Below are 15,734 nucleotides of genomic sequence, written 5' to 3' on the forward strand. Positions count from 1 at the left end.
AAAAAGAAAAAACAAACAAACAAACAAAGAAAAAGTTTGCAAAACTTTTCAAATAATTTTTTCAATTTAAATTCTAATAATTATTAAATCTATTGTATTTTTTTGTTCCTTTTTTTTTTTAAGAATGTTCAAAATGAACATCAAATAGCTGAGCAAGGACAAGAGTTTAAAATATTTTCCAAAGAGTTGATAACATTGGTAAATGATGAACCAAATGACAAGATATTAGAAGATGATGCTTCCTCGCATGAGAGTACTATTATCGAACAATCCAATAATACGAAAAATAATTTATGTGAAGAAGTAACAGAAAATAAAAGTAATAATAACAAAAAAGAAAATGTCGTGGAATTTATGACTAAGGTAAATTAAATATATTTTATTTTATTTCCAATATATATATATATATATATATATATATATATATATATATATATATATATATATATATATATATATATATTTAATATAATTATATAATAATTCTATTAACTATAATAGATATATATATATATAATAATAATATAAAATATATATATAGGTATATTAATAATATGTATAATTCTAATATATTTATTATAATATTATAAATAATATTTAATATATTAAATAATATAAATAATTCTAAAATATAATATAATATATTTAATTTCTATTGTAATATATATATATATATAAATTGTATTTCTCAATTAATTATTTATTACAGGTGAAAAATGAAGAATCAATTGAATGTTATACATGTCCCCTTTGTAATAACGAATTACCTTGGTACGGTGAAGGAGTTACAATTACTCTTGATAGATGTAATCATCTTTTCAGCCGGTAAGAATTGATTTAAAAAAAAGAAAAAGATAAAAAAATGTAATAATATTAATGAATTATTATCTTTAGATATTGTATAGAAGATTTGTTGAAAAATATAATTAATTACAAAAAGGTAGAACTTCAATGTCCGTATCCAGAATGCTACGTATTGATTGATCAAGAAAAATATAAAATTGAAGAGGTGAGTTTAAATAAAAAATAAATATTCATATATATATGAAGTAATAAATTAATTGTACAATAAATTATATCTTTTTCTTCACTCTTAAAAATTACACAATTATTTCGTACAAAATTTGATAACAAACACATTACCAAATCATTTTACGTTATTGTGTAAATTAACAAAAATCATGTTAAAAATAATATTTCAGATAGTTGATCCGATTCTTTATAAAAAATATTTAATGGTATGCGTTGAAAGATCGAGTAATAATACCACTAGTAGAATATTTCATTGTAAAACTTTTCAATGCGAAGGTTGGTGTGTTATTGAAGGTTCCAATGTATACGAATTTTTATGTCCAATATGTAAGAAATATAATAATGTCCATTCGAATGTAAGTATTAAAGAATGATGAAGAAAAAAACAAACAAACAAACAAACAAAAAGCAAAATCTTCTCAAATAATTTTTTCAAATTAAATTGTTTATTTCGCAATTCAATCTTTTTCATTTCTTTTGTTCCTTTTTGTTTTTCTTTTTTCTTTAAGAATGTGCAAACTGAACATAAAATAACTGATCCAGTACAAATTGATAGCTACCAAGAGCTCGTAGCATTAACAGAAAATAATATTGTGCCAAATTTCGAACCATTCGAATGTCCCATTTGTTTCATTTCTTATAAACCATTTGAGGGATTAGTATTAAAGAATTGTTTGCACACATTTTGCAAGTAAGTCATTTAATCATATTTTCATGTTTTTCCTTTGTTTTTATTTTCTCTATATGACACACAATGATCATATTTATTTTTAAAATTGAAAATTTGTCTATTTATTCATATATTTATATTTCTTTTTGTTTCTTCTTTAGAGAATGTCTTTCCAACACGGTCAAATATTCTACAGACGTTGATATTAAATGTCCATACAGTGATAAAAATTATTCCTGCGACGCAACTATTGGACAATGTGAAATCAAAGAAGTACAAAAACAAAAACAATAAACCTTTTTCAAACTATATTAAATTAATAATTAATTTCCTATGATTAAAAAGTCATTGTCAAACTTTAACTTTACAGGTTCTAAATCCAATTGATTTTAACAAATATTTAGAAAAATCAATAATCCATGCTGAAGCTAAAGCTGGAAAATCAGCTTTTCATTGCAAAACACCGAATTGTCCTGGTTGGTGCATTTATGAATCAGATGTTGATAATTTTACCTGTCCAGTTTGTAAGAAAACAAATTGTCTTCGATGTAAGGTAATGTAATTAATCAATTTAACATATTTTTTTTGTTTTACTGTATTTCATCCCTTTCCTTTTGTAAGTTTATTATTTATGTATAATTGTGTATATTTTTCTTTTCTTTTTTTTTTGATAGATGATACATAAAAAAAGCTGTGCAGAAGATCAGTTTGATTCCTCTTTGTCGAATATAGAAAAATCTGATATATTGATAAATCAAATGCTAGATAAGAAAGATGCAATGTTATGTCCTCAATGTCAAGCAGTGGTTATGAAAATAAGTGGTTGTGATAGTATTACTTGTACTATATGCAAAACTCAATTATGCTGGCGAACACGAGGATTGCGTTGGGGTCCTAAAGTAATTTAATTATCTTTGATTATTCGCTAAGTAATTTCGTTTTTTAGCTAACAATTCATTTCTTCAATCGTCAATCACCACCAATATTTATACATGTACACACATACACCAACATTACACCATAAAAAACCTTGCTACTGCTAATCAACAACCCCCTTTGTGGGACGAGTGTTGGTAAATAGGCCATTCAAGTCTCTTTTTTTTGTTGCAAATCCAAGTATTATAGAAAAGCTTACTTTTGTTCATCATTATGAGCTTTTAAAATACGCAATGGTAGTTGTTGTTTGATTAGAGTTTTCTTATCTTTCCGTTTAATGTAAACTCTGACTAAAAACTAAACTGATGATAATATGACTGAGTAATGGGTCGTCACACTCATGGAAAAATATAAAACGTAGTCGTAAATATAACAAAAAAAATATATATTAATTTTAATTAAATAAAGAGTTTGAACAGTTTTGTATAATTTTCTGTTTTTTTTTTTTTTTGGAACTATCAATGAGTAGAACAAAAAAAGAATGAAATTACTTTACGAATAATCTTTAATGCATGTATGTTTAAATACAGTCTGAACCAACAAGTGATTTTAAATAATATTTGATTAATGAATTGTTAGTTTTATTTTCAAAACACAAATTTTTTACAAACCTATTTATTGATATAACAATTTACAAAAAAAAAAAATATCCAAAATGGATGAATTAAATTTACTAATTAATTTTACTAACCTTAGGGCATTGGTGATACTTCCGGAGGGTGTCAATGTTCTGCGTATAAAAAGTGTGATCCATTGTGTCAGGGTTGTCATTAATTATTCAAAAGTATACGAATTATAAGATAAGCATATATATATATATATATATATTTAGTATAATAATTAATATATAAAAACTATACTGTTACTATTACTATGTGAAAACATTATATAGTATATAAAAATATAATGTTTAACAATTAATTATTTTGTATATTTGCTAATTCCAAAGATATTTTTACTATCGTATGAATTTGAATTTTTAATTAAGAGTTGTTCTGTCATTTTGAATAATTTTATAATAAATAACAGTTTAATTAATATATAATATAATTTCAAAACTAATCACTTTTTTGTCCAAAAATATTTAATAGTCTAAGATTTTTATGATTTAATTTTTTAATGCTAATTGTATTTCAAAGAACAAAGAAAATTGTAGAATAATTCTTACCGACTGAGTAATTCCAATCGATGAATTACCAACCGTATTAAATCTAAAAAAAACTAGAATACCTCTGCAAATGATATGTTTTATAAGAATCATTATTGTACTGACATTTTCTTTTTATTATTAACATTATTACAAGTTACTTGTTAATCAACAATAGCTCTTATTTAAAGCTTCACTTACAAATCTAATATTTATAATAAATTATAAATTAAAAATGTTTGTAAATCTGACCTAACAGATTAAGAATTAATTTTCTTGAGAAGGTACATCACTTGTACCAATTTGTCGCAATTGACTAACTAATTTTGATGGATAATGAATGAGTTGTTGATTTAAGTTATTACCACCCGCATTTTGTAATAATTGAACTAAAGATACTTGTGCAGAAATAAGATCCATTTTACCATAAAGTATAAAATCATTAAGGTTCAATAACTTTCCATCTAATATACCAGCTATAATAATAAATTAAAAATGATTTAATAATAATAATAATCATCATCCTTGTATAAAATTAAATATATAATACTTACCCATTAGAATAACTTCTGGTGTCTTTTTAACAATTTTTTCAAGTTCTATTACATTTTTTTCTGGACTGAATACTAAATAAAATGGTGCTTGAAATAAAATATTTAAAGCTTCATACGTCGTACCTTCTAATGCCAATTTTAAAACAGAAGACGGATAACCTTTCAAATACATATTCTTTTTTTCAATAATACAGCAAAATCAAATGCGTCCTCTGCTTTGATTGAATTTTTATGAAGGAAAGCTATCATCTTAGAATTATCAAACCAATTTAAAGCTTCTCGTGCCAAAATTTCATGATACGGATTGGTGTATTTTTCTTGAGACTTTATTTTAATATTACTGCATAAATCTATCAATTGTTTGCCTTCGTTAGGGTTTGAAAAAAATGGCGTGAGAAATTTTTGATGTAATGCTTTGATGTAATGCGTTGGTCTAGGTTTTTTTAAATTAATGTTCCCTTTACAACGCTTTTGTTGTAGGAAAAGTTGATTTGGTAATGAAATCTGAAATGCTGAAACAAAATATGAATAATAATCATTAATTCCGATATTATATTAAATATATTCATTATTATTAAAGTATTATAGTACTACCCACCAGTACTATTATTTGGATCCCATTCAATTTAATTTAATACAATAACTATTTAATAATCTAAGATTATAAATATTGGTAACAAGAAAATAATTAATGTTCTTAAGTATTATTTATTCGACTGAAAAATTAAATAGTTAATACAGAATGTAAAAAGTAGACGAGAATGTAAAATAATTATTTACAGAATGATTTATTTCATTATTAACGTTATAAGGCACTTTGGGACAAAATCGTACATGTAAATAAAAAAAAAATATATATATATATATATACGCATATACGAGAATAGGTGGTGTCATATTTGTATGCATGTACGTATGTATATAAATGTATTTAATTTGATACGTGTGTGTGTGTGTATGTGTTGTGTGCAATAAAAATTACTAAATATATAATATATGTATAACAGTGTTTTACTTATTAATCTTAATTATTTATTTAATCCTATTTTGTCTTTAGTATTATGCAATATAATTAATTGTTCCGCTACAATAATTACTGCTTTCATGACGACCTTCGATATTGTCACCAAAATTAAGCGACTTTCTATTTTTACCAAGTCTTAACATTGAACGAATTACACCTTTCTTTCTAGAACGTTTATATCTATCATCTAAAGCTGAATTAAGTGACGCTTGTTTAACATCCCCACGAGTATTAGAAAATCCTTCGTGTTCATCTTTGAAATGATTAGTATTAGATATATCTCCATGAACATCATCAACAAGCCAATGCTTTCTTGGTGAAGTATACTTATTATTACATCCAGGAATAGTATAAACATATTCTGATTGAGTTGGATCTACTGATTTTTTATCATAAGGTTTCATATTATTATCACATGAGGTACTTTCAGTTACCGTTATTTTAATACCACCTTTATCATAATTATCAGTTTTACATTCTTTTCTTGTACCATCTTCCACATCTCCTGATTGATTGTTTGGTTGTTCTACATTTTTATTTTCTCTACCTTCTCGTAATTTTTTATTTCTTTTATAAGTATCTGTATTTTTAGCATCAAGGGCAGCATGCCTCTTCTCCGACATACTTTGTCTACCCAAAGCATCACGTGAAAATTTATTAGACGAAGAATTAAATTCTTCTAATGACAATTGACTATCATAAGTTGGATCACCAGAATACTGACTATCTTTATCATCAACATTTTTCTTATTTTCTGCAGGTTGAGAACATTCGTTATTAGATTCTTCTAATAATACAGATTCCACCCTATCTTCTCTTGGTCCTATAGTTATTTTTTTAACATTGCTCACGGTAACCGGTTCAATCCATGTTTTATTAGTCGCGATACAATAACTCTCATTTCTTAAACTATTTTTATTATATTGTTCTGTTAATCTATCAATAACGGGATTCCATGGGGAAGCTGTTACACAAGATAATAATCCTGCATTATCAAGTGTTTCAGATTGTGAATTTAAATTATTTTTTTCTTTAACTCTACCGTCATTTACTTTAGTGGAATCTGAAATGTATATTGAATTAGGAGATTCTATTTTACAATGAGAAGACATATTATCGATGATATTTTTATCATTAGTATCATAAGATGATAAACGCCTAGCAATTGTAAGAGTAATAACACCGGTGACTGAACTATTTGTATTAAGCATTGCTCTTCTTAATGTTTCCATTGCATCAGTATTTGATAATCCTAAAAGTGATACACCATTAACGTTAAGTAATTGATCATTGGTACGTAAACGACCATCTCTAGAAGCTGCACCGCCATGAAGTACACTTTTGATAAAAATTCCTAAATCCATATTAGTATTGTCGTCTGTACTACTCGTTTTACCTTTAACACTGACACCCAAGCCAGCTTTTTCTGAATCATGTACTGGAATATCTAATGTTAATATCATACGATTTTTACGAGGAGACAATACAATATCTTCTGAAGGTTTGACAGCTTTATACGTACACTTTTCATAATCGTGTACATTTAATTTCTCTTGAAAATCATTATTCTTATTCGTCGGAGATCTATCTAATGCATTCCAATATTTGGAACCTTCTAATACTTCTAATGGTTGATTAACAGGAGACGTTTGACAATGTGAATCCAAGGAACTCGAAGATACGATTTCTTCTTGACGTGAAACCACCAATCGAACTTTACCACCAGCTGGAATACTTCTCAATAAAGAAACAACTTCAGCTTGACTTTTACCAGTCATTTCTTTTTTGTTAACTTCAAGTAATCTATCACCAGGCCTTAATCTACCATCCTCGACAGCAGCACCCATAGGCAAAATATTTTTAATATAAATTGGACAATGTCCTCCCGCAGGATTATCTCGTGTTGTTACACTAAAGCCCAATCCATTATTTCCTTTAGTTAATTCTATTTCTATCATACGACCAATCTTCCTGGTATTAGCTGTTTGTAATATATTATAATTGCTACATTGCAATCTCTTAACATTGTCTTCGTTCTCAGATTTGTCTGTGCTTTCATTAGCATTGGAATGATTTTTTCTAATAGATTTATCATTGTGAGATTTTTTATGCTTAATAACAGATATCTTTAAACATTTTTCAGTCATACAAGTTCTAAAGATATCTTGAACTTTGGAAAATGGTATGTGTAATAGATTATGCCCATTTATTTTAATTATCTTATCATGTAGATCTATTTGACCATCACGAGCTATACGTCCATTAGGTTCAATACCTTCCACTCTGAGACCTTGATCATTACCCAAAAGATCATAACATGGTACGACGTGTAATCCTAATGGGCCAGCCTCATTCTTAATCACAATTTCACGAATCTCTCCTTGATCCAATGGATCAATATTGGCACTTGCAAAATCGTAACAAGCTTTGGCATCTTGTCCTAAAGGTTCTCTGCGTCGAGATTCTCGAGGTAAAGATTGAGCAGAGTACGTAGTTAATGTAGGTTCTCTGTTAGAAAGTGCATGCATAGATAATCGTTTAGCTCCTTCTCTTTTGATACTACTGTTTGATACCGATATATGAGTGTCAATTATATAACCTTGATCTTTTCCATCGGTATGAAAAAAGTCTGGACTATTGGTACCAACCGAGCTTGCTCCATCACCACCAGCATGTAAAACATCATTGCTTGTAAAATGTGCAACAATTTGTTCTCTATCATCAGCAACATCGCATAACCTATCATCAGGATCAAGTAATCCACCACCAGTCAACGTTGATAAACTATTAATGGTTATGCCAGTGTCATTCTTTCCAGTTGCCTTTTTATATCTTAATATTGCTTCATGCATCAAATCTTTGACAAGCAGTGTCCCATTTCCACATGGGACTACCACTCTGACGTTTTCAAAACACACAGTTACCTTCATCGCGTTAATTTCATTATTTAGGAAAATCTTACTTTTGACATTAGCGTTTTTAATATCATATCACTTTGTACTAACTTTTTAATTACGAATAATTAATTGGATAAAAATACTCGTTTATTTAGGAAAAATAATTTCAATTAAAGTGCATCGTCGGTACTATTATCATAATGCAAAATGCACAATGCATTTATTCAAGATTAAAATCCTCATAATGCACTTGTAGTCGCTCCGTTTACCACCATATCTTCCGAGTGAATCATCGACGTAGCAATCACTATGTTTTAAGAATATACTTGACAAACGTATAATCCTTATCATCGATAAGATAACCGTACTTTTTTTTACATATATTTATAAGAAAAATAATAATAATCTGGATAATGTAAATAAAATGAACAAATATTTGTCTATTAGTTTGATCGTCAAACGGACACTTAATCTTCGAAATACTACGATCCTATCAAATACACCGAACAGACGCACTCGCCATTACGACATTTTGTTCCAATGTTCCGTACACGCGGAACGATAGGAATTCGAAACGAAACGTAAATCTCACTTGACAGGTTAGCCAACATACAAAATATTCATTTATAGAACGTGCCGCTAACGCTATCGTCGATATTATATTATCAATTAATCGATAATTCTAACGAATTTAATGATAATTATAAATTACCTTTATTCAAAAGTCGCGCCATTTTTCAATAACAACAAATTACTTCGAAGATTTTAATTTAAATCGAAGATACACGTGTGTGTACGATTACTTTATCCTCTTCTTAACACTCCATCCTTATTTATTCCCTAACTAAACAGGAATGGTCCAAATCCATTGATTCTCTCGACCAACGTAAGATCCAACTTTAAGGTTCCTTTTCAATCGAAGTTTAATCTTACTTGTTACTAATGAATTCGATATATCGATTATCAATAAAAACTTAAATTTTTTATTTTATAAATTAAACTTAATATAAAATATATCAATAAATACTATATAATAATATCTAATAATAATAATAATATTAATTAAATCGAACTACCAACTTAAAATAGTACTAGTAACTTTACAAATATATTCAATAATTAAATAAATGTCACGTAGTCCTTGATACCTTTAATATGCGTAAATATTTCTATGTGTGTGTGCGTATATAAGAAAAAAGGACACATTTAAAGTTCGTTTGTATCTTGAAATATATTAACCTTAGGAGAAAATTTCTAGTATTTTACAGTAACCAAATTTTTTTTCCCACTACGTTCTCCTCGTTCAAACTAATCTTCTCAGGCGCATATAAAAATATATTAAAAATCGTAAAATTAGTCGAATTGAATATATTCATTTTGCACAATGAAGTGGTTCGAAGAAAGTATACATCTTGCTGTACATAAATCCAAAACAACCAAAGCAATTTTCGTTGTTTTCGTCGAAGGTGAATATGTTACTTCTTATTTATAGGTTATGTTAACAGAAATTTAAATAAATTTCATAGTCATCAAGATTATTTTTATATACATATATATGTATAACTAATTATATCTCATTCTCATTTATATAATTATTTTTATAGGAAAAGATGATGCCTCGGCTCAGTTTTTACAAGTATTAAATGCTACCGAAGTTTCAAAATGTTTTGATAATGAAAATTTTGTTGCTGTTAGATTAGAAAGTGGTAGCGAACAATACAGATTTTTTGCACAGATTTGTATCCTTTGATTCATTGTTAATCTAACTTTTGATTATCATTGTCTTAATAGCTTTCTCGTTTAAAGGTTTTACAGACCTTGACAATACTTTTGTGCAGCCTTTACATAACTCTTTGAAATCAATAGTACACAGTGTTCTAAATTAGTCACCGATCCAAGTACTAACTGTATACATTGCAGCTTTATATCAAATGGAAACTAATTTTTTCAACAAGGCTGTTTATCTTTTAATATTTGTCCTTAAACATTGTAACGACAGATCACCTTGTTCCAGTACCATCTTTATTCTTTATCGGTGTCAATGGTATACCACTTGAAATTGTAGTTGGTAGTACTACTACAACTGAGCTTATATCCAAAATTGAATCTGTTTTAATTAAATCTGGAAAGAATTGTTCAAATAGTTCATCTGATTTAATTGAATCAGAAAAAAAATCTTCAGATTTGACTAACACACCGGATACTTCTACCAGTGAAGTAACTGCTGATACAGAAAAAGTTACAGAAAAGGAAGATGTACCAGAAAAATTGACAGAAACTGTTACAAAGACAGAGGTTGAAAATAAACCAGAAGAAAATGCATCTACGGATGTAAAGGAAACAGATGTAAAAGAAACAGATGTACCAACTACCAGTAACGAAACTAAGGAAGAAAGTGATACGGATTTAACGATGCAGGTATATAATTTAATTTTACTATTATTTTTTTATTTAAATAAAAAACAAAATATAATCAATTGTTAATTGAACAATACCAGGAAAAGTTAGATAGAGCTAGACAATTGATAGAAGCACAGAAAAAGCAGAGGCAAGAAGAGGAAGAAAAGAAACTTAAGGAAAGAGAATTGGAACGTCGTAAGTTGGGACGAGAAATACAAAAGATGAAACAAATGCAACAAGATTGGCAAGTGAAAAAAGCTCAAGAAGAAAGAAGGAAGGAAAAAGCAGCTGAAAATGCTGCCAGAGAAAAAGTAAGATTACAAATAGCTCAAGATAAACTTGAACGAAAACAAAAGGAATTAGCTTTGCAAGTAAGTACGTTTATATAAATCTATATATTATCTAACACACATATTATATAATTATAATAATTGTTTACAATGTTAGCCTAAACAATCATCACCAGCACCTGCAGAACAATCAAATCCACGACCAGCTTGGGTAACTGATGCTACTGTTACCAGAATTCAATTCAGATTACCATCCGGTAATCCTCACATGGCACCATTTTCACCATCAGATACTTTAAGTGTTTTACGCACTTATGTTACTGAAAATATTGACTTACCTTTCCGTCAATTTGTCATGTCAACTTCATTTCCTAGAAGAAATTTAAACGAAGAGGACGATAAGAAAACTCTCTTAGAATTGGAATTGGTTCCAGGAGCAGTGATTTTAATTCTACCGTTAAAAACTGTAAATATCATATAAGTAAAATATTGTAGAATTAAAAATATCATTTTTACTAAAATATCTGTTTTATATTTTTCAGAATAATACGAAAGCAAATACAACATCTGTAACATCGGCTCAAGATGTTGGTTTCTTTTCGCGTTTCATGTGGTCTCTATTTGCTCCTGTAATTGGCATATACAATTATTTGATGGGATATTTTAATGGGACATTAAATGGCAATACAGATTCAAATAACGAAGACTCTGCTAATACCTCGAATGTTTCTAACACCAATGAGGAATCAACTTTTCCAAACTTACAACATATAGCTCGATCAACAGGGTAGGTTTAATATTTTCTTAACAACATTTCTTTTTAGAAAATCCTTTATCTAATAACTTATATTATTATTATTGTTTTCTTTTTCTTCTTTTTTTTTATGGGTGGGGTCGGGGATTAATTCAATTTAGACGAAATTTTAGCAATTTAAATGGTGCAACGATCAGAGCTCAAGGTAATATACACAGACTACATACTGATGGAGATGATAATGATGAAAATAATACTTGGAATGGCAATTCGACGCAACAAATGTGAATGATTTAGAATTAAAATTACAATGCGCCAAGTGTACTACCTATAACTATTACTACTATTATTATTATTATTATTATTATTATTAACAATTTGTTAAATGACTCTTTCGACTTCATTTTTAATGAGTATCTAGATTTTAATACGGTCATCAGTAAGTATTATATATATTTCTTATATAACATATGTTTATTTATTTATATATTTATATTTATATGTATATCCATATCCATATAATATATATATATATAAATATATAAGTATATAAATGTTATTATTTTTTTTTTTTTATCAAAAAAGAATTATATTCAAATGGTATCAAAACGCGCAAAAGATTAATATATGCGAATGAAAATAAAGTTTATATATGAAATACATTTAATATCTCCATTAGAGCAAGAATTATGCGGAAAAAGAACATGTGCATATTTAAATGTTAAGTTTTGTTATCTATTTCGTTCTATTTTTGATTCTATATATACATATATATACATATATATATACGTGTATATATACATGTGCATATATATATGTATTTAGCTTTGTATCGTTATACTAAAGAACAACATTTCGGCCTAATTATATATGGTATATGAAAGTCTACTATATTAAATATGAAAAATGAAGAATGTGTATGTAAACAATCAAAGGATGATATAAGGACCAAAAATAGCGAACGGATTATTTCGCAGATATTGTCGAGATGGTTTTAGAACTAATTAATTAATAGATTATCCATATATATATATGTATGTATACATATGTAGTTTGCGCATAATCAATTTCTATAACTGGTGCTAAATAATAAATTTTGACTATTGGTGTTATCCATTTTTCTCATCGTTTCTTTTTTCTTCTTTTTTTTTTATTTTCCATTTTGGTGCAATCATCACACCCTGATTGATTACTTTTACTATTAGTGATAAATCACACTAACATTCATTTGTGCTCACGTATACGAGAACATATGTTAGAAATGAAAAAATTTAAAGAAAGAAAAAAAAGAAAGTAACAAATCTTGCTAATTAAACTGTAAAAAGTACTATATTTACGTACTCTTATAACGTTATCTCTTCTATTTTCAATGTTTTTTTTAATATAGTAATTATATCTACTACTATAATTACTATATATGAGTAGAAACGATTATACTATATGATAATATAATCTATTGTAATAAATTTTCAAAGTAATACATATATGTATATATATTTATGTATATGCATATGTATATGTATAAGTATATATATATATATATATGTTTACAAATATATAATTAACTTAAATAAATGCAAATTAATGGCAAAAACCATTTTTATCTGTCAATTTATCTTACCGACTATAATAAATATATCTGTAATATCTTATTATCTTTGTCGAATGTTAATTTTTATTTCAATGTATTTAATTATTGTAATATTGTAGATGAGTGTTCAATAAACGAATCTTATCTTGTATATTATGAAGTATTTTTTGTGTGTGTGTCTAAATACTGATTGAGTATTTAAAATGAATTTTATTAAAAAATAAGACAAATGTAATCCTAATGAAGGGAATGATTTAAGTGGAAGCACTCTTGATCGTGATTGAAAAAATGAAATGATGCGTTAAATTAAACAAATTTCAATATGAATCAAGTTTCTAATTGTGGGGCTCAACTTTCTTCCAGAATTAGACATAACTTCGGCTGTTCTAAGTGTAACGTGATATTTTCAGACACACACCCACCATTTCTACGAGATACTACCACGTTTCATGAAATAACTTAACTAAAAAGAGAAAAAGAAAACAAATAAACAAAAATAATTGATAATTACAATTAAACAATTGTTTTAAAGTTTACAATTTTTCCTATCATCCCCCACCTTGTGTTCACGTATTTTAATTGCTTTATTATTATTAGTATTTTTCTTTTTTATAATAAAACAAACTTAACAAATTTAAGTATATAAATATATCTATAATTAGAAACATAATTATTGTATATTATTATTAGCATTAGGAACTCGAAAGTTTATTGCTGTAAATATCATAATTATTGTATAACATGTGTAAATTATTTGGTAGTAATTTGATATGTCAAATGATTAACAATTAGATTCATTTTCATGATAATTATCATCTCGTATATACTAATGAATATTATTTTGATTGTATCAATTTCTTCATATTATTTTTATTATTTTCTTTTCTTTTATAGTTCGCAATAGTAAGAGACAAAATTATAGAATCCTATTTCTACAAATGTCGTTAAAATGGTACTTTATCGTACAGCTGGTAGGTTCATAAATTGACTCACTTGCATGCTACTATTTAATACGAATCATGCATATCAACAACAAGAGATATTCAAGCTAATAATACATTTTATTTTTTGACTGATTTATTCTATTACTCGTACTATAAACCGATTTGCAAGAATTTCAAATTCGAAGATTAAACGAATGGAAATTGGTTTGTGTATGTGTGTATGTGTAGAGGGTGAGAAGAAAGGGAAGAGGTAAAGACTTTTAACATAAAATTAAATGCATTGCATGTTCATAAAATACAAGGATAATTCAACAAGGTGTGATTCCTAAGTTATTTGAACAAATGTTTTCAAATCTAAATATCTTCATAATAAAATGTGAAATATTTAAAAAATATTTTTGATACATTTTTGGGGTTCAATAAACAAAAAGAAACTTTTAAGAAATGTTTAAAGTTAAATAGAGCAGATTGTTTTTATGTTATACTGAAAATTGTTCAAATAATTTATTCATTTATATGTAAATTGTAATATGGTGTAATTGATGTTATACAACTTTTGTTTAAAATATTTTTAATAATAATAATAATGATCTATGATGAATTTATTTATTATTAATTTAAATGAAATACTTCGAGATATTTTATAAAGTAAAATATTTTTGTAATATAAGTTATTTTGATTTTAAATTGAAAATTATTTGAATTATAAATAATATAATAAAAATACTAAATTTAATTTGAATTTATTTACATTTACTATACTATATATTTAGATTTACTATACTATTTTATATAATATTTACTTTATTGTACTATAATATTTACAATGTTGACTACTACTTTGTAATGGTTGGGTGTTTTAACAACCCTTACTGGTTGATATCTCAATAACTTTGATTAAAAGAAAAGAAAGTAATATGAAATTTCGACTGACAATGAATGAATATTAAAATATTTTAAATTAATTTAATTTAAATACATATTTATATAATTAATGATAATATAAAAGTGAAATATATTGTAATTTATAAAAAGAAAGTGAACGTGCATTGAAATTTATGAAGATAATTGATATATATATATTTTTTTTTTTTTTTTGATTGAAACGTAAATCAAAATTGTAAATTGTAATAAAACAATGAAGTAATAAATCGATCCTTTAAAATTTGATTAAACGACCTTCTCGGGTGTATAATAGTTGACAGAAATTTATGTTCGGCTCATTACCACCGTTTAGTGGATTCTACTACCGTCGTATTCTACGAGATCATTAAAACTACCTCTCACTCTCTTACTCTTTCTTTTATTTTCTTGTTCTCTTTTTGGAATAAACCCACGTGTCTTGCCAAGTTACGCCCAAGTTAACTTGCTATTGGTTAATCTTAAGATGACGTTGTGAGCACGTGGCTTTTTGACACCGCCTTGGAGAACCGCCGAAGAATTTGACTACTTCTTGGTCGCCAAGAAAGAGAAAGAGAAAGAGAATGACTAAAAA

General features: G+C 26.7%; 4 protein-coding genes across 5 annotated transcripts; 2 read left to right on the plus strand and 2 right to left on the minus strand.

Annotated features, from left to right (window-relative positions):
- Positions 1 to 1,100: 1,100 nt before the first annotated feature.
- Positions 1,101 to 3,789, plus strand: LOC107066679 (ranBP-type and C3HC4-type zinc finger-containing protein 1). The gene is given in 6 exon segments (XM_089175068.1): positions 1,101 to 1,440; positions 1,576 to 1,723; positions 1,864 to 1,975; positions 2,073 to 2,255; positions 2,377 to 2,601; positions 3,335 to 3,789. Coding segments are annotated over 6 exon segments (1,005 nt in total). The 5' UTR covers positions 1,101 to 1,181; the 3' UTR covers positions 3,413 to 3,789.
- Positions 3,790 to 3,898: 109 nt separating this feature from the next.
- On the minus strand, positions 3,899 to 9,132 carry LOC107066698 (large ribosomal subunit protein uL10m). Its single transcript, XM_089175060.1, is given in 4 exon segments — positions 3,899 to 4,261; positions 4,340 to 4,528; positions 4,531 to 4,851; positions 8,973 to 9,132. Coding segments are annotated over 4 exon segments (741 nt in total). The 5' UTR covers positions 8,995 to 9,132; the 3' UTR covers positions 3,899 to 4,052.
- LOC149033552 (partitioning defective 3 homolog) lies at positions 5,104 to 8,946 on the minus strand. Its single transcript, XM_089175044.1, has one exon. It carries the CDS (start codon positions 8,291 to 8,293, stop codon positions 5,399 to 5,401), a length of 2,895 nt encoding a protein of 964 aa, XP_089031170.1. The 5' UTR covers positions 8,294 to 8,946; the 3' UTR covers positions 5,104 to 5,398.
- A 223-nt stretch (positions 9,133 to 9,355) lies between the features above and the next one.
- LOC107066697 (UBX domain-containing protein 4) lies at positions 9,356 to 12,816 on the plus strand. Of its 2 annotated transcripts, none has more exons than XM_015321573.2 (7): positions 9,356 to 9,726; positions 9,865 to 9,999; positions 10,260 to 10,678; positions 10,759 to 11,031; positions 11,108 to 11,416; positions 11,493 to 11,737; positions 11,878 to 12,816. In XM_015321573.2, exons 1-7 carry the CDS (start codon positions 9,645 to 9,647, stop codon positions 11,990 to 11,992), a joined length of 1,578 nt encoding a protein of 525 aa, XP_015177059.2. In that variant the 5' UTR covers positions 9,356 to 9,644; the 3' UTR covers positions 11,993 to 12,816. The 2 variants fall into 2 exon arrangements, with proteins under 2 accessions (XP_015177059.2, XP_015177058.2); XM_015321572.2 differs by having other exon boundaries at positions 9,358 to 9,726; positions 11,866 to 12,816.
- The last annotated feature ends 2,918 nt before the right edge of the window (positions 12,817 to 15,734 follow it).

The sequence above is a fragment of the Polistes dominula genome, unplaced genomic scaffold (assembly GCF_049000335.1).
Source record: "Polistes dominula isolate Pdom_NZ unplaced genomic scaffold, Pdom_raw_medaka contig_32, whole genome shotgun sequence".
Lineage (NCBI taxonomy): Eukaryota > Metazoa > Arthropoda > Insecta > Hymenoptera > Vespidae > Polistes > Polistes dominula.